At 37.0% G+C, this 20,664-nt stretch overlaps 2 protein-coding genes across 5 annotated transcripts in view; both read left to right on the top strand.

The window, feature by feature from the left end:
• The window catches only part of surf4 (surfeit 4), a 10,277-nt gene extending 3,674 nt beyond the window's left edge, over window positions 1-6,603 (top strand). For 2 of the 4 annotated variants that reach the window (XM_084114952.1, XM_084114953.1), the window contains exons 5-6: window positions 289-475; window positions 5,112-6,603. In XM_084114952.1, the coding sequence (XP_083971078.1) occupies window positions 289-475; window positions 5,112-5,378 (454 nt within the window). In that variant the 3' untranslated portion in view covers window positions 5,379-6,603. The remainder of the gene's footprint in view (window positions 1-288; window positions 476-5,111) is intronic. The other 2 variants (XR_014606293.1, XR_014606294.1) reach the window with 2 other exon arrangements.
• Window positions 6,604-11,423: 4,820 nt separating this feature from the next.
• Window positions 11,424-20,664, top strand: part of ass1 (argininosuccinate synthase 1) — a 61,698-nt gene continuing 52,457 nt past the window's right edge. The window contains exons 1-2 of the mRNA XM_084114245.1: window positions 11,424-11,556; window positions 20,301-20,412. Coding sequence (XP_083970371.1) covers window positions 20,311-20,412 — 102 coding nt within the window. The 5' untranslated portion in view covers window positions 11,424-11,556; window positions 20,301-20,310. The remainder of the gene's footprint in view (window positions 11,557-20,300; window positions 20,413-20,664) is intronic.

The raw sequence follows: 20,664 nt of genomic DNA, 5'->3' as shown, positions 1-20,664 counted from the left end.
ATCAATTACATACAAATGTTAACTAGTTGATATCGACCAATCACAACACACTGCTCCAGCCGACCAATCCGAGCACAGTGTGCTTTTCAGAAGGAGGGGCTTCATAGAGACAGGAAGTAAACAGAGCGTTACTGACAGACTGGGAAGAGAGGAGCCGCAACAATGGAGAATATGAGGAGAATAATCAACATTCAAGCAGGAAAACCTGTTCTAGTAGAGCCTGAAACAACATCAAGACTTAATATGGGCTCTTTGAAGGATGTTAATGAGCTTTCTGTGTTCCTGTAGAAACCTGGCTCTCGGTGGAGGGCTGTTGCTGCTTCTGGCCGAGTCTCGTTCTGAAGGGAAGAGCATGTTTGCCGGCGTGCCGTCGATGGGAGAGAGCTCTCCGAAACAGTACATGCAGCTCGGCGGACGCGTTCTGCTCGTGCTGATGTTCATGACGCTGCTGCACTTCGACTCAGACTTCTTCTCTGTGAGTCTTTTAAAGTCTTTTCTTCCCTATTGTGCCGTATATATCCGAGTGAAACGATTCTGGAACGAGAACAAATGTGGGCGGGGCTTGATTTTATCCGAGGGGAATTGAGTGGATGGTTGTGGTTTGCTATATGTGACCCTGGACCACAAAACCAGTCATAAGGGTCTTTTTTTTTTAAATTGAGATGTTATACATCATCTGAAAGCTGAATAAATAAGCTTTCCATTGATGTGTGGTCGAGATGCAACTATTGTAAATCTGGAATCTGAGGGTGCAAAAAAATCGAAACATTGAGAAAATCTCCTTTAAAGTTGTTCATTTATGTTGGCGATTGTGCTGCATTCACTCACACAGATACATGTTTGATATATTTACAGTAGGAAATTTACTAAATATCTTCATGGAACATGATCTTTACTGAATATCCTCATGATTTTTGGCATATAAAAGAAAAAGCGATAATTTTGACCCGTACAGTGTTCATGACGCTGCTGCTCTTCGACTCAAACGTGACTTGACTGGATTTAATAGGAGAAACTGTGAAAACACGAGTAAAACTAATGATTATCAGTTTAAACTGAAGCTTAGACTCGATATAGTGTTTCTTACAACTCACCAAAGATCCAGTGATCATGGATATTGACACGCAGCTGGAATCATGTTTATATGAGCCGGATTTCAACGCCGGGGAAATACATAAAGCAAATTTGCCTGTGAACACTTTATATAATTACAATATAGGTCTAAATCCATGTGATCACTCATATCAATGTTATGTATATCGTCATATCGTCCAGCACTAAGACGTGTGTAGCTTTTTGTCAGTGTTTATTTAAAAACATCCAATTATGCAGAATATACGATATAATATACGGTAAATATTTAATTGAGTTATCAATACAATATACAATACAATATCACTAAATCACATATATAGGGTGTGATTTTACCCCTAAATTCAGCATATTGACACACAATGATAACTGCAAATCCACCGTTCGCTGCCTGGATCCATGAATTGCATCTTCTCTGTTCTGTATCTTTCTGCAGTCTGGAAAAATATACCTATATTAGTACAGTCAACCTCAATGCTTTTTCCCATTTTAGATGTGCTTTGTGTGTTTTTCACGGCATTCGCACTGAAAACCAATACAAATACCAACATAACCTACTACACTAGCCAAAACGTGTGTGTTAGCAGCACAGTGTTAGTACCCGCAATGCAATGCACTAAATCTGAACTTCCATTTCTAATGACAGGAATAAACCAACCATGATATTAACCACTATGTTATTTATCTGTTGCCAAATAACAGTTTAGAAATTTGCACACAAAGTTGGAAAATAACATTTGTATTTCAGACTAAATTAAATATGCATCATATGTACACATTGTTTTCCTTTTTTATATATATATATATATATATTTTTTTTTTTTTTCATATAGTTGGCCTTATACAGTATATACTGTGTACTTCAGATTCGGAACACAGTCTCAAATTTAATTTTTCATTTTTGACAGAGAAAATGTCTCTTTAAATGTCTCTCTGTGTTTATTTAAAAACATCTGATTATGCAGAATATACGATGGTAAATATTTAATTGATGAGTTGTCAATACAATATTTAACAATACAATATATAGGGTGTGATTTTACCCCTAAATTCAGCATATTGACACACATGATAACTGCAAATCCACCGTTTGCTGCCTGGATCCATGAATTGCAGCTTCTCTGTTCTGTATCTTTCTGCAGTCTGGAAAAATATACCTCAGATTTCTTGTCAAATCCATTTATACAGTCAATCTCAAAGCTCTTTCCCGGTTTAGGTGCGTTTTGTGTGTTTTTAGCGGCATTCACACTTAAAACCAGTGACGTCACACACTGTTTCTGCCACTCAGTGTTTCTGCCACTCAGTGTGTGAGTCATATTAGAGTGATTTCTGAAGGATCATGTGACACTGAAGACTGGAGTAATGATGCTGAAAATTCAGGAATAAATTACACTTTACTGTATATTCACATAGAAAACAGTTATTTTAAATTATAATAATATTTACAAATTTTACTGTATTTTTGATCAAATAAATGCAGCTTTTTGTGACTTAAGAAAATAAATTAAAAATAAGTTTTAATTATTCCAAACTTTTGCGAAGACCAACACTGTCATACCAATGAAAAATATATATATTTTAACTAATAATTAGTTGAGAAGGAAGTCAAACTAAAATAAAAAATAAAAATCCTTCCTAAAATTAGTGTTAGTGGAGTTTACTGAGCGGGTCTCAGTGATGATGATTCTTTTATTTATTTATTGGGTGTTTTTGGGGGTTTTATATTTATGTACATTGTTGGTTATTTGTGTGTACGCATGTTGAAACGCATGTTCCCCATGGGGATAATAAAGTAATTAATCAATCAATCATAAACTGATGCTGCCAGAATCTGAACATCAGATCATCTCAATGTTCTCATCAGTGTCGTTCAGTTCTGGGTGTTTCCACTGTAAATCAACCAAACCCAGTTAACAAACTCCAACAAGCCAGTTGAGCAAACGCCCAGAACATCTCATTAGTGTATCGTAACACAACACAACAGCACACCTGTTTTCAACACTGATAATAATCATAAATGTTTCCTGATCATCAAATCATCATATTAGAGTGATTTCTGAAGGATCATGTGACACTGAAGACTGGAGTAATGATGCTGAAAATTCAGCTTTGATCACAGGAATAAATTACACTTTATTATATATTCACATAGAAAACAGATGATTTACATTGTAATAGTATTTCACTGTTTTTACTGTATTTTTGATCAAATGAATGCAGCTTGATGAGCAGAAGAGACTCATTTAAACATTAAAAAATCTTACCGACCCCAAACGTTTGACTGGTAGTGTGTGTGCAGATTTTATACAGCACATATTGTTTAAAAGCCGCTTCACAGTGATTGGACTGGAAACTCTGAAGCTTTGAGTTTGGAATGAGTGAAACTGGACACTGGAGCTTCAGATGACCGTGTTGAAGAGCGAAGACGAGTTTCTGACATGCGCTCTGAGATCCTGAACCCAGGAATCAAATGTCACGCAGAGCCTTAAACACTCATTCATACTCATACACAGATCCGTGTGTCTCCATAAACACTAATACTTCTGTGCGTTCACACCAATAACTCTGAGATTTCACTGCTCCTTATACTTCAACTACGGGTGATTCATAGGGTCACATAAAGCTGCATTAACATCGCTATTTTTTTATTATTTTTTTGTTGCTTTTATTTGGTTCATCTTAAGTCTTGACAGAAATTAACAATAACGTAAATATAGTAATATAGTATAAATAGTATATATGAAGAGTTCAGATGCAAAAGCCTCTAAGTGCCGTCTGAAATTTTCTTCTAGAATGATTATTTTTATAAAGCTTGTATATTTAAGTTCAGTACCTATTAATTGTCATTTAAGTGAAATTACTGAACTTAAATATACAAGCTTGATAAAAATGATCATTCTAGAAGAAAATTTCTCACTTAGAGGCTTTTGCATCTGAACTCTTCATATATATATATACATATAACACACAACCATACCTTAATTCAGATTAAGAAAAAAGAAAACACCAGGCAAGTATAGTTATACACACACAATTATAATAATATAAGGAGAAAGGGGGGCTAAGTATTAAATAAATAAATAAAAATGTAAGATTTAGTTGAATATCTCCTTAAAGTATTCCAGGAAAGGGCTCCAGACTTTGGAGTTTGTTTAGTTTTGCCTTTTGTTTTATTGCGAACCGAATCTTTTCCATCTTGAGAGTCCAGTCTCCTTCATTTATACAGCGCTTTAACAATACGGACCGTTTCACAGCAGCTTTACAGTGAGAACAGGAGATTACAGGAACAGAGATCAGGCTTTACAGCAGATCTAGAATAAAGTTATTGTCCAGATAAAGTTAGTTTGATTGATTCACTTCCGTTGTAAAGATCATTAGTTATTAACTTAGGGGGCGCTAACACACACCATTCTAACAGAAAAAATATATATAATGTTATGTTTATTTATGTTATGTTATATTTAATGAGATTAATAAGCAATTTTTTTGCTGGAAACATCACAAGTTTGTTACAATGTGGGGGAAAAAAACACTATAAATTACATAAATAACCCTAACCTTTTTCTTTTATGCCAAAAATCATCAGGATATTCAGTAAAGATCATGTTCCATGAAGATATTTTGTAAATGTCCTACTGTAAATATATCAAACATGTATTTGTGTGAGTGAATGCAGCACAATCGCCAACATAAATGAACAACTTTAAAGGAGATTTTCTCAATGTTTCGATTTTTTTGTATCCTCAGATTCCAGATTTACAATAGTTGCATCTCAGCCAAATATTGTCCTATCATAACAAACCACACATAAATGAAAAGCTTATTTATTCAGCTTTCAGATGATGTATAAATCTCAATTGCACAATATTGACCCATGTGACTGGTTCTGTGGTCCAGGGTCACATATAGCAAATCTCAACTGCTTCTCATGATGTACCTGTATAATCGTCCAGCTCTAATCTGCTAAATGTGTCTATAAGGCATGAAGATATTATAGTTTCCGCTGTTTTGTGTTCCAGATTCTTCAGAACATGGTGGGAACGGCTCTCATCATCCTCGTGGCCGTGGGATTTAAGACTAAACTTGCGGCTCTGACGCTGGTGGTCTGGCTTCTGGCCATCAACGTTTACTTCAACGCTTTCTGGACAGTGCCGGCATACAAACCCATGCATGACTTCCTGAAGTACGACTTCTTCCAGACCACGTCTGTCGTCGGAGGCCTGTTGCTGGTGGTGGCGCTCGGCCCGGGCGGCGTGTCCATGGACGAGAAGAAGAAGGAGTGGTGAAGACGAGAAGAAGAAGAAGGAGTGGCGAAGACGAGAAGAAGAAGAAGGAGTGGCGAAGACGAGAAGAAGAAGAACACGGCAAAAAATGCTTTTCTTACTTAGTATTTTTGTCTTGTTTCCAGTACAAATATCTACAAATTCTTAAATCAAGATGCATTTACTAGATGAGAAAAATGACATTAGATATTATGTCTTGTTTTCTGGGGAAATAAATCAAAATTGAGAGTTGTTGCTTAAAAAAAGCTAAATGATCTGCCAATGGGGTCAGAAAAATAATGTTAATTCAAACAGAAACAAGATTATTTTTCTGACCCCATTGGCAGAACATTTAGCTTGTTTTAAGCAACAACTCTCTTCATTTTGATTTATTTCCCCAGAAAACAAGACATAATATCTTATAGCATTTTACAACTTTAGTAAATGCATCTTGATTTAAGAGTTTTTAGATATTTGGACTGGAAACAAGACAAAAATACTAAGTAAGAAAAGCATTTTTTGCAGTGAAGAAGACGAGAGTTTTTCAGAACAACACGTTCATTACATCCACTTCCTTTTTATTTTATGCATATCAGTTTTATTCACCAAACGCCACTGATTGCAACAAGTTCTTGTCTCAGTTTTTGCAAACGAGCATTAAAATGAGCCGAAAACAACATAAAACTCTATAAAAGTGTGATGGAAATGCAAATTACGTCACTTCCTCTTTGAATGCATCAGTTTTATTCACCAAACGCCACTGATTGCAACAAGAACGCCATTTATTTTGTTCACTTCAATCACGTTTTCTCGCATTAGTGTTTCTAATTTACTGCTGGACGGGATGTTTCTGGTGTTTAAAAGCGCTGTTGAGAGATATAAGTGTGTCAATAGTCTGTGAAATGGACTGAACGGGTTGTGAATGACTGATGGAGCAGATCATCATCATCCTGGAGGCTTTATAAGTGTTTGTGGTTTGATTTGTCAGAAACTGCCATTGGAAAACGTTCCTAATGTTGTGCATCTGAACTTCGTCTCAGTCTCGAGTCGTATGTGAAGTTTAGGACGAGAGCTCCTATTCCTCAACTTGATTTATTGTCTTGCTCAAGTGTTTTCTGTTGATTTATATAAATATATATTAAAAAAGCAATTCATTATATTGATTTTTCAGATGGTTATATTGTATTTTTGATTTTCGGATTTCAGATCATGGCGGAAAAATAAAGCAAAACCAACAAATAATTAAAAATGTGTTCTGATATATCTCAGTTCTTTCAAATGAGCATTAAAATTAGCCAAAAACAACATAAAAATCTTTAAAAGTGTGATTTTTGACTTGGAAAGGTCATGCAAATTAATGCAATCTTATGACTAAATTGGCGTTTTTAGTAATTTTGCTAATCAAGCAGCTTCTTCTTCTTCTGTGACTAAATTTTAATCAGTTTCTCTTCCGAGAGCTTTAAACCCGGTTCAGACCTTCAGACTGTTCTGACTCGGGTGATCATGTTAGCAAAATGTTAAAACATGTTAATGTGTTAAATCACGCTAACAACATGTTAGCAATGAGCTAGTTCATGTTAGTTAGAAATGTGTTAAATCATGCTAGCAATTACTCATTTAGCAGCATGCTACCAACATGTTAATCATGCTAGCAACATTTTTACATGTCAATTATGCTAACAGCATGTTAAAAATTGTTAGAAATGAGTTAAACATGTTAACAAAATGTTAATCAGGCTAGCAACGTGCTGAAGCATGCTATTATTAATGTGTTAAATCATTCAAGCAACATGTTATGATAGCAACATGATAAAGCATGCTAGTATTTTTCTCTTTGAGTAAAACCTTCAAACTTTTCAAAGTTATTTTAAACTTTTAGACCAGGGGCCTGTACCATGAAGGTAGCTTAACAAACTCGGGGTTACAGGATTAGTTTTGAGTTGACAAAACCAAACCGATGCAATCAGGCTTTATTGGTACCATGATGCAGCTCATCAACTTTCTTTGTCAACTCAGGCTTTGATCCTTAAGCTATGATTACTCCACGCGCGCGTGCACATAAAAGAGTGACGTCGACACTGAACAACCAATCGCGGGTAGAGCGAGAGCGATATATTTTTCCGCGGAGGAGCAAGAGATAATCATTCATAATTACGATTAATTTAAATATGTATTTCAACCTCGAAACAATACAGTCTCTGCTGCCAAAGCAAGAGAAGACTGTTGGAGAAAGATTGCTGATGGTTAATGTGTAAGTTAAACAAATACGTTCTATATTTATGTAAAATTATGTATGTATATATGTATGCCTATATGTGTAATATAGCCTATAGATTATTTTTATAATATATAAAAAATGTGCATGTATGTACTAAGAAAGATTAATATTCATTGATTTTTAGATTTTTAGATGCAACCCCAACTCCAAATGTTCTTGGCAGCAGATAAAGACAAAATATAAAAATATAATTCAAAGTGGTTATTTCAAGGAGTTAATTCAAAGAGTATTTACCACAACCTTTTATTACTTTTGTGAACATTTTATCACACTTGTTTGCAGCAAACAGAAATAAAGAATTAAATTCAGAAAACCAGAATACACTGGCGGAGGAGTTGGCTAGGCAATAAGGGACGGCCGATTATGGATGGGATTACAGGTGCTGTACAATCTGACCCTGGTGCTGGCTCCTCTAAGCAAGTAACACTGGGTACGTGTGCAGTACATTACTACTTTTTTTTTAAGATTTAAATATGGCTGACTGTATGTTCTGCAGGGAAATACAGTGTCCCTGTTGAAGCTAACACACACACACACACACACACACACACATACACATACACATACACACACACACACACACACACACACACACACACACACACACACACACACACACACACAGTCTCCCACACAGAGGTCAGTATGCAGCAGACAGAACACCAAACATAACCTGCTTTACAACAGTTATGCTTTACATTGGCCTACTTTTATTTATTAGGGTGAAGCAAATGATGAAGACACTCTGTCTGTGTGTTCTCAGACAGTTGCTGATGTGAATGCACTGGGCTTTTTATTATGGCAAACATTTGAATGTGTGGCATAAAAAAGGGACTGGCCCTTGCACATCTCTTTTGTAGGATTTTTCACAACCTGCCACAGAAACTGAGGCCTCTACCTCAGTGGGCTTCAGAAGAAATGTGTAAGGATTTAAAACCCTTGACATAAATTACAGTCAGTCCTGTGTTTGTAGAAAGTCAAGGAACTTTTTGTGATTTTGATGAGCCTCCAGAAAACTTGTAATGATCATGTTTGTGGTGGAATTATGTTTCAGGTGGAAACCGACTCAGTCAGGGCCCTGTACAAAAGGAGTCTTGAACTAGACTGCACACTAAAGGAGACTTGAAACAGACTGTTCACTAAAGGAGCTGACTGTGAGCTGAGGAGGCTCCAAACAAAATCAAACAGCTGGATAAAACTGATCTCAGTATGTATATAGTTATATAGTGTGTATGTGTATATATATATATATATATATATATATATATATATATATATATATATTAGTATATATAGTATAACTTATTTAACCAAGTAACACTTTAGTATGAATATTTATTAATGCAACTTTCTCTTGCTCTCTTTCTTTCTCCCTCCCATCCCACAAAACCAATAAAACAGTTTGAGACATATCTGCAGTTTCAATGTGCTTTTATTAAGTGTAATATTGTATGGTGATTGCATCTACATCTGCACCAGCTGGGTGGTCAAGTGTGATCGGGTCAGTTTCATCGGGGAGAAGCTGGTTTTGTGTTGTTTCTCGCTCCTTTCTACTGGTGGCTATATTGTGCAGAATGGCACATACAGCCACTATCTGTGATGCCCGCTCTGGTGACTCTGAAGCACCGAACACAGTTGAAATGTGCCTTTAGGATGCCAAAGGTCATCTCTATCTTCACTCTGGTTTTACTGAGGGCCACATTGAAGCAATGCTGTGGCTCTATCTGAGGGTCATGATAGGGGGTTATTGTGTAGGTTTTTCTATCTCGGTTTAAATGAACAGTGTTTTGTACTGTACCAAATTTAACTTGCTTTCCTCAAAGCGCTGACACAACACAGACTCATGGAAAATTTGTAAGACAAGCACTGGAGCCAGGCCATTTGGCATCCAAACTTGATCATATGTTCATGACCACAAGTCGTCTGCAGATGAAATGTTTAGTAGATCATTGTTATATCTGTTAAAGTTACTATTAATTTAAAGATTCATCTCACAGAAAATAATCATCTCACATATTCACATCATCTCTACCTGAACATTAAGACTGTGATAGGACTTCCTATTAACATAATCTGCCTCATGTTCCCCTAGAGCAGTGGAGATTGGAGCAATAGACTGCATACATGTTGCAATGACTTGGGAATCCTATCATAAGATTATCAGAAGAATAATAAAAAAGATTCAAAATAATTCTTAACATGTATTATATTGTATAGTACATTTGTGAAATTTGCTTTTTGAGAAAAAAAAAAAGTGTTCATGTGATGTCACCCTATCAATATATCTTACCGGCAATTTTATAAAAGCCCTCTTTTATGGACATGGTCGATAAATGTCCGGGGAACATTATTAATTAAACTTTTCATGTAGCCTACTCCTGACGAGCGAAGAGGACCACCTTGCGAATGGTTCGACAAACATATGTTTTCCCCTAGCTTCTGTGCGTCACCCACCGTGCAAGAATGTACCACTTGCAAAAAAATAAATAAAAATGCAACGCAATACAATTTGCGGTACAGTAAGTGCATGAATTCGACGTGTTAAATTCTTTATGTGCGGCTCAAGAAGTTCGCAAAGATAAGACATTCCTTCCGCGGAAAATCTGTATCTTTCATACAAGTAACTATCAGTTAAGGCAAGGGGATTTTGTCTGGCTAAAAACTCTTTCTTTACGAAGTGCTCGTCAAACAATTTGCGCTGAGATGTCCACCGGATTTGGAAGAAAAGGTGAAGTCATTGCAACAGACACTTGGAATAAGTTACGTCACCTATATGTTTCTTTGCTGTCAGCTGATTGGTCAAACTTCGGTCTGAGATCTTGAATCCAGAACATAACCTGCCCCGGAGCAGGTTAGCCGTGCAGCATAAGATACCATGGCAACGAACACCGATTAAAGCCAAGCTACTTTCATAGTACCTAAAACCCAGGGTTGGCGGAAACTAAGCTGAAACATAGCTGGCTAGCCACCTAATCCGGCTTCATGGTACAGGCCCCAGGCTTTGTCAAGAAGCCTTCAAAGTTTGTCATCAAACAACGGTGGAGTGAGAAAGGTTCAGAACCGCTAAATCTGCTCACTGAGGTAAACAACTAATTAAAATATAAATGTGAACATTAACATTGCAGAAACATTACATCATGTGGTTCAAAGTGTTTTTGTCCTGTGCTAATGGAATAAATAGAATATAATATGAAGTAAAGCGATTCGATGCACTGATCAGGTTATGATGTTTGAATAGTTGATATGCAATTTTTAATTTAGAGTGCAAGTGTGATTATTTATTTATTTATCAAAAGCTGTTGTCAGATATAATGTTTGCTTTATTGGCCTTTTCCCAGTTTAATTAAATCAATAAATCCATGTTTTTAACATCTGGCCCTTTTTATGACTTTGAATTTCCATTGTATATTCAAGCAGAACTAACAATAATGAATGACATTTGTACTTTGCATTACAGAATGAGAATGTTTCATGAAATGAAATATATTGTCATATTGCACAAATGTTGATGGCACTAACAATAGGCTTTATTGTTTTTAAAAAATACTTAAGACAAAGTGAGCATAATATATTCTCAAACATTTAATTATGTACACCTGAAATTTAACAAGTCTAAACAGGCATTTTTAGTGCTTGATTTTCCACTTGAGAAATGTTGTATGGCTGGATCTGATTGGTTGAACGCGTTCTCGTGAGCGTCGATGCTTTTTAAATAAACGGCGTAATCTGATTGTCTAATCCCGCCCCGTGTGGACGCACCCCTGTTGTTGAGCGTGATCTGATTGGCTCATGTGATCGGGGGGCGTGGCTGAAGACATGTGTGCTGTATCTGGGTGACAGACGCTGCAAGCGAACAAACTAGATTTGGATTCGGATCTGAAAGCATCTTCTCCATAATTCATTTTTATTTGCTGCTGTGTTTAGGTGAGTTCCTGCGTTTTTTTTGGTCTTGTTTTTATGTTCACTATTCATGTGAATATTAATTTGACGTGATTTAGCCTATGTGTTTGTTTACATCTCAACAGGTTGTTGTTCATGTGAACAGTGCTGGGAAATGTTGATGAAACATTGATTTTATTGATATTGTTGCTGATTCTCATGTAATGCTTCTGTTATTTCTGCATGTGTAATAAAAATAGCGTTTTATTTATATAAATGTAGAATTCAAAGTGCAGTTTAATCTATAGTGAGTTAAACTGGCTCAATCGTTTATAGACTGATGCTTTTAATCATCTGATGCTCTGTTAAACTCAAACTCCTTGTGCTTTACTGGCATTTCAGAGGTGAAATAAAATACTCTTAGTATCATCACAGGAGATAACTGATACACACCATGAAAATACTTTTTTTTCACACCATGAAAATACAGATATCTTGTTTTTATGGCACTGACATCAGCTTGAATAAATTGAATAAGTAAAAAAAAATTCATAATATGATTTCACACATAGGCTCTAAAAGCCAGACAGCCCTAGCATATCCAATTTTAGGTAACACCATGTCCTTGTTACATATGTTACATGTACTTACCATAGTAATAACAGTAAATTATGCATAATTACATGCAACTAACCCTCAACCAAATCCTAATCTACATGTAGTTGATTAATATTACTCAGTACTTAAATATATAATTACACTGTAACAATGACACCTTAAAATAAAGTGTAACCCAATTTTACATTCATTTTTAATTTAATGTGGATTTTATGACATTATCCGCATACTATTTTGAATGCAAAGCTGAATTAAAATGTTTTAGTATTATATTTTAATATGCTTCAGCAACTCAATGGGCATGTTTTATAATGAATATGTCTATTTTACATTCTATTTTGCATTCTTTTTTAATTCAGAGCAATTTTATGATATTACTAAAATTTTGAATGCAAACCTGACATGGCATAAATTAACCCTTTCACGCATAGAGGTCATCACTACAGTGGACAGCTATTCAAAAAGAAGTTTCTTGTGTATGCACTGGTTTTGATGGCGTAGTTGCGTATAAACCTGTACAGTGACAAACCAGTCAGAAATGGCAAGTTGTGCCGGAATATCAATCCATTCCTTCTATCCCCATGAGAGTCTTGCAAGTAAAAAATAATTGCATCAAGTAACATCTAAGGAGTCATATCATTGTTAAATTTTCCAAAATTGATTTTAGATTGGGAGGAGAAATCTGATTAATCATCTGTCCACTAAATTGTGTTACTTTACTCGTTACATCGAAGAGTAATCTGATTACATAATGCACATAACTTTTAATGCGTTACTTTACAAGTTACGTGCATTACGTAATCAGATTACTTTTTGATGTAACGAGTAAAGTAACTTTATTCTTTAACTTTATGCAATGTGTTACTTTATTCGTTACATCAAAAAGTAATCTGATTACGTAATGCATGTTACTTTTAATGTTTCTTTACTCGTTACATCCAAAAGTAATCTGATTACGTAATGCGTGACTTTACTTATTACATTAAAAAAATCTGATTACGTAATGCGTGACTTTACTTGTTACATCAAAAAAGAAATCTGATTATGTAATGTGTGACTTATTACATTTAAAAAAAAATCCCCAAAAAATCTGATTACGTAATGTGTGACTTTACTTGTTACATCAAAAAGTAATCTGATTATGTATTGCGTGTTACTTGTTAATTTCCACAGTCTAAAAAAAAAACAATAGATTAATGTAAACTTCAGTCTGAGGTTTTCTCAGAGAGGAGATCTACGGTAGAAATGTGTCCATTTAGTCAGAATTATCAGCTAATAAGGATAAATACTCAGGTAGACTGGAGGGAGCGTGAGCATTTCCTACACAGTCTGAGTTGCGTTTCCACAGAGTTGTACCTCCACCAGATCTTTGATGGAATCACGTCCTCATGTTCTGATATCAAAGACACAAGACATTCACAACTATATGAATGTCTCAGTCTGCTGGTCGAATGGGACAAAACTCAATTGCGTTTGCAGTAGGCTAATTGGTGTTGTATTATATTTCTGGTATTTATATTTTAGAGTTTTCACATGTGAAGGTCTCTGCGCGTTTCTGTCTTTCCGCGTGGCAAGGTAATTTAATTTAAAATTTAACTTTTATCTGACTCCATTTTATCTCGACCTCGAATTTAGGTTATATTGCCCAACTGGTTATTGGTCAATTATATAATAGTTTAGCAATACATTTGATTATTCTATTTAACTCTTTACGTTATATTTTACTAGGAAGCTATGTCGCTCAGAGAGTCTCGCGCCGTCCGTTTATGCAGATCTCACGATCACAAACTCTAACTTAGTTAAAATCACGCAGTTAGTCAGGAATCTAGAATCCCACCAGATGTGCCTCACGCACCATCTACTCTGGGATCTAGTATGGCATCTAGTATGGGGTCTAATCTGGGATCTACTATGGGTTCTAGTATGGCATCTAGTATGGGGTCTAATCTAGGATCTAGTATGGGATCTAGTATGGCATCTAGTATGGGGTCTAATCTAGGATCTAGTATGGGATCTAGTATGGGGTCTAATCTAGGATCTAGTATGGGATCTAGTATGGCATCTAGTATGGGGTCTACTCTGGGATCTAGTATGGCATCTAGTATGGGGTCTAATCTGGGATCTAGTATGGCATCTAGTATGGGGTCTAATCTGGGATCTACTATGGGTTCTAGTATGGTATCTAGTATGGGGTCTAATCTGGGATCTAGTATGGGATCTAGTATGGCATCTAGTATGGGGTCTAATCTGGGATCTAATATGGCATCTATTATGGGGTCTAATCTGGGATCTACTATGGGTTCTAGTATGGTATCTAGTATGGGGTCTAATCTGGGATCTAATATGGCATCTATTATGGGGTCTAATCTGGGATCTACTATGGGTTCTAGTATGGTATCTAGTATGGGGTCTAATCTGGGATCTAGTATGGCATCTAGTATGGGGTCTAATCTGGGATCTACTATGGGTTCTAGTATGGTATCTAGTATGGGGTCTAATCTGGGATCTAGTATAGGATCTAGTATGGGATCTAGTATAGGCCTGTCGCGATAGTCGATAAATCAATTAATCGCACGATTAAAAAAAATGAGCTTGATCATTTTTCCGGCCGCGATCATTCCATTTGCATGCTTGTTTGTTTTCCTCGTCTCTCTCTCTCTCTCTCTCTACCAAAGAGACTGGATGACCACTCTCAGTTCCTTAGTGAACTCTCTTGTCAGTTGCATGGTCTTTTTGGGGAGGCGGCACCGCGGCACTTGTCAGTCACATGGTCTTTGTATGGGAAAGCGCCGGCGGGACTGCTTGCGGCGACTGCCGGGAGAGAGAAAAGACGCTAGTTGTGAGTTGGAGGGAAAAAAAAAGAAAAAGATGGAATTGGTTTCAAAGCCAAACGCGACAGCGAGCTCGATCTCATGAAAATGCGTATCTATACCACGAATGTTATTTCTCGTGCCATTTATACGCCAAAAATAGTTTTTGCGTGCATATGATACGCACTTTATGGCGTGTAATACGCACGCACTCCTCACCCCTAATCCTAACCAAGTATTTTCAGTGCGTAGCATACACGCAATAAAGTGCGTCTCCGTCTTCCCGACAGTAAATTACACAATCACTCGGGCATTTAGTCGACAAAATAACAGGAGGACAGTGCAAAATGCTGTGGTACTGTTGAGGCTTTTTTTTATTTGTTTACAAAGGTCCTGACCGGCAGTTTTGCCTGTTATGGAATGTATCACCATTTATGTCTGAGCCTAATGTTTAATATTAAGTGCAACTTTGTTTACATCCATTTTATTTATTGTTTTTGGTATTTATTCAAGTGAATTTTTGTTAACAGACACTGAGAGTCCATTGCTTTTATTGTTTTTGGTTGTTTTGTTCATTTTTTGTGGATATTTAAAATGTTTTTCCGTTTTCAATGTTTAATATTCTTAAGAAATAAAAGTTTATAGATCTTTGAAAAGGTGTACCTGCATTATTATGCCATTATCATTATATTAGATGAAAATGGTCTCGAACGACAATATTATCGTTTATCGCAATAATTTCTTGGACAATTTATCGTCCAGCAAAATTTGTTATCGTGACAGGCCTAATCTAGTATGGGATCTAGTATGTACTTAACCCTGGACGCAGATTTGCGGAAACATAAGACTTCACTTAATCTACAATAAAATCAAATGTAACAATTTATTATGTCAGTATCATGCCAATGTCATAATCAGTTCAAAGATAATCAATACAATGACATCAAATGCTCAGAGATGAAGAATAAAAGATGTAGGTTACAAGGACAATGATAACACCTCTCCGCCACAACAACCTCTGCTCACGGACTCAATCTCAGCTGAGCCCTGCCCACAGAGAGACTTATCAGAACTGCTTGAAGATTCAGCACCCAAGGACAACTTCCTGGAAAACAGCCAGGGAAGCCAGGACAGCATATCACAGCCTCCGATAACACCAGAGCAACAGCCCCTTTCACCAGACACGCTATCCCTCTCTCCAGCATCGCCACTACTGTGTTTCTCACAGAAAATGGAAGAACTGGTGTATGCTGGAACCAGACTATCCCACTCTTTTGCAAGCCCCCAGATACCAACCAAAAAACGACAGGCACCATTACCACCCGCACCAAAGCCTGCGGGCCCAGCTCGCCCTCCCCCTCCTGTGAGAGCTCTTCGGCCTCTGCCACAACGCCAGGGCCCACACCCTCCTCCATCTGCTCGAGGTGAACCAAAAACAACTGATACCAGCTCTCAGTGATATGTGTCGGGTCCCCGTTTTGATAACAGTAACTTTCTCAAATGTTTACAGAACAAACGGGAACCCAGTGTGCCTGTATCTTTCTCTATTGCTGTTTTATTACAAGATAGAAAATCTAAGGCCTTCAATATCCGTGCAGCAAACCTAACTAATCTGGTGCCTATTACACGTCAAAGTAAGATTGATGTGGGGACAAAAAGTAAGACTGTTAAGTTAGCACTTTTAAACATTCGTTCACTTAAAAATAAATCACTTCTAGTCAACGATTTAATAACCACAAACAACCTGGATTTTATGCTTCTAAATGAAACCTGGCTAGAAGACAGCTGCAGTGCAACAATCCTCAATGAAGCAGCCCCCCCTAACTTTACTTTTATGAGTGTCTGCAGAGCTGTTAAGAGAGGTGGGGGTCTAGCTGCTCTTTTTAAAGATATCTATCAATGTAAGCAAAAATCATTTGGGAATTACCCTTCTTTCGAATATCTGGGTATTGTGTTGAAAGGTGCTCCACGCATTTTACTTATCATTATTTACAGGCCTCCAAAATACTCTCCAGTCTTCGCTGAGGACTTTACAGAACTGTTATCAACAATTACCTCAGAGTTTGACTGTTTTGCCATTGCTGGAGATTTTAACATCCACATAGATAGTGCAGAAAACAATATGGCAAAAGAAATCAAAACTGTTTTAAAAACTTTTGATCTGACTCAGCATGTACATGGACCCACACACAATCGTGGACACACTCTAGATTTACTTATCAGTAAGGGTCTAAACATTTCATCGATTGTTAAGGATGTAGTGCTGTCTGATCATTTCTGTATTTTCTTTGATATATTGATCTCTCCTGCCACTGAAGCTAGATCTGTGTCTGTCAAGAAGAGATGCTTAAATGAGAACACTAGTGTACTATTTATGAAGGCTATATCCTTAACACCAAGCATATCTGCAGACTCTGTTGATTTTCTCCTTGATTCTTTTAACTCAAAAGTTAAAGGTATAATTGATGATATTGCTCCTGTTAAAGTCAGGAAGAAGAGTGGCAGACAAAAAGCACCTTGGAGAAACTCAACAACAGTGCAAAATATGAAAAGACAATGCAGAAAAGCAGAGCGCATGTGGCGGAAGACAAAACTTGTAGTCCATTATAACATCTACAAAGACAGCATCCATGCTTTCAATATGGAACTAGGCAAAGCTAGACAGACTTTCTTCTCAAATATTATAAATAGCAATTTAAACAACACACGCACTCTTTTTGCTACTGTAGAGAGACTGACAAACCCTCCAAGCCAGATTCCCAATGAAATGCTCTCAGAGAACAAGTGCAGTGAGTTTGCTTCTTTCTTCTCTGAGAAAATCAATAATATCAGAAAGGTGATCAGCACATCCTTGAGTTGCACTGAGGTCAGACAGATCAGACCACCTGAGAAAGTAGTTACTATGTCTGATTTCAAAGAAATTGATGGCAAAATTTTGGAAGAAACTGTACAGCACCTTAAAACATCAACATGCGCTCTTGACACACTCCCCACATCATTTTTCAAAAGTGTCTTAAACAGTTTAGAAGCAGATCTTCTAGAAGTGGTAAATGTCTCACTTCTCTCTGGGAGTTTTCCAAACTCCCTGAAAACTGCAGTTGTCAAGCCCCTCCTGAAAAAGAACAATCTGGATAAGACCATATTAAGCAACTATAGACCGATCTCAAATCTTCCTTTCATAGGCAAGATCATTGAAAAAGTTGTCTTCAATCAGCTGAACAAATTCTTGAGCTTGAATGGATCCTTTGACAATTTTCAATCTGGTTTCCGACCGCACCACAGCACAGAGACAGCGCTCATAAAGATAATAAACGATATTCGCTTAAATACTGATTCAGGCAAATTATCAGTGCTGGTACTACTCGACCTCAGTGCTGCATTTTTTGACACTGTCGATCATAACATACTTCTTGACAGGCTGGAAAACTGGGTGGGGCTTTCTGGGATAGTCCTAAAATGGTTCAGGTCATACTTAGATGGGAGAGGTTATTATGTGAGTATAGGAGACCATAAGTCTGAGTGGACATCCATGACATGCGGAGTCCCTCAAGGCTCAATTCTTGCGCCACTCCTGTTCAACCTGTATATGCTCCCAATGAGCCAAATAATGAGAAAGAACCAAATTGCTTACCACAGCTATGCAGACGACACACAGATCTACTTAGCCCTATCGCCTAACGACTACAGCCCCATTGACTCCCTGTGCCAATGCATTGACGAAGTCAACAGTTGGATGTGTCAAAACTTTCTTCAGTTAAACAAAGACAAAACTGAAGTCATTGCATTTGGAAACAAAGATGAAGTTCTCAAGGTGAACGCATACCTTCACTCTAGGGGTCAAACAACTAAACATCAAGTCAGGAATCTTGGTGTGACACTAGAGTCAGACCTTAGTTTCAGTAGTCATGTCAAAGCAATAACTAAATCAGCATACTATCATCTGAAAAATATTGCAAGAATTAGATGCTTTGTTTCCAGACAAGACTTAGAGAAACTTGTGCATGCTTTCATCACCAGCAGGGTGGATTACTGTAATGGACTCCTCACTGGCCTTCTCAAAAAAACCATAAGACAGTTGCAGCTCATACAAAACGCTGCCGCCAGGATTCTGAGCAGAACCAGAAAATATGAACATATCACACCAGTCCTCAGGTCTTTACACTGGCTCCCAGTTAAACTTAGGATTGATTTTAAAGTATTATTACTGGTATATAAATCATTCAATGGCCTAGGACCTCAATACATTGCAGATATGCTCACTGAATATAAACCCAACAGATCACTCAGATCACTAGGATCATATCAGCTAGAAATACCAAGGGTTCACTCTAAGCATGGCGAGTCCGCTTTTAGCTATTATGCCAGCCGCAGCTGGAACCAGCTTCCAGAGGAGATCAGACGTGCTCCTACTGTAGTCACATTAAAATCCAGACTCAAAACACATCTGTTTAGCTGTGCATTTAATGAATGAGCACTGTGCCAATGTTCGTCCGACTGTTTGTACTGTACTGTATTTTATTTTTCTAAACTGTTTTAATTATTCTTATTTCTTTTATTATTTTAATTTCTTCTATGTAAAGCACTTTGAATTGCCATTGTGTATGAAATGTGCTATATAAATAAACTTGCCTTGCCTTGCCTTGCCTAGGTTAAACCCGACATTTATAAAAATACATAATGCTGAAGTCTTTGAGATCCTTCAACAATATGGGCTGATCTGAGGTACAGAATCGCCTCGAGCCTCTTCAGCATTTCTTTATATAGACAGAAACTTTCACATGGAAACGTGCTAACAATGTGAATTTGCATTCAGAGTTTACACCTTTTGGAAGCAGAATGCCATTAACATCTCTAAACTCTCAAGAACTTTATTACCTTTTGGTTTCCTTCTTTGAATGAGACATTTGTTCCAGTCGCACTGAGACATTTCAAATGATACCAAACATGTGTAATACTGTATGATAAAAATTCACATTAAACCATATAGATCTTTGGGTGAATTTTGGTGATCTCAGCATGAGAAAGAATGAGTGGGGGAAGAGGGAAAGAGTTGTATTCTGAGGTGAGATTTAAATGGTGATGCTAACTTCACAAGAGAGAGTTCAAATGTTAATTTCCTTTGTTTTTTCAGAGAGTTGCTCTCTCTTCCAGTTTTTTTGTTTTTTTGTTTTTTTCTTTCCTCTCTTCCAGTTCTTCCAGTTTTTCCAGTCTTACACAGAAATATAATGTTTTAGTATTATATTTGGCTGTTCTGCTACTGGAGCTGCATGAACAAAACCTGATAGTCACATGATGAATGACCCTGGTTTACTGACTCAACCTTCTTCTTCTGATGTTTGACCTCTGTGTGTTGTGGTGAAGGTCACCGGAGATGTCGAAGGGTTTGGTGGTTCTGGCGTACAGTGGAGGTCTGGACACCTCCTGTATTCTGGTCTGGCTCAAGGAACAGGGATACGATGTGATCGCCTACCTGGTAACTCTATACCTCACAAAACACATTTGCATAAATCACAAATCATTTCCTTCAGAGAAACTGTGATGACTGCCAAAAAAGATTTTCTTACTCAGTATTTTTGTCTTGTTTCCAGTCCAAATATCAAAAAATTCTTAAATCAAGATGCATTTACTAGATGAGTAAAATGCCATTAGATATTATGTCTTGTTTTCTGGGGGGAAAAAATCAAAATAAAGTGAGTTTTTGCTTAAAACAAGCAAAATGATTGAT

The sequence above is a fragment of the Abramis brama genome (assembly GCF_963993115.1).
Source record: "Abramis brama genome assembly, chromosome: 5".
NCBI classification, from domain to species: domain Eukaryota; kingdom Metazoa; phylum Chordata; class Actinopteri; order Cypriniformes; family Leuciscidae; genus Abramis; species Abramis brama.
This window is presented reverse-complemented; position numbering and strand designations above follow the sequence as displayed.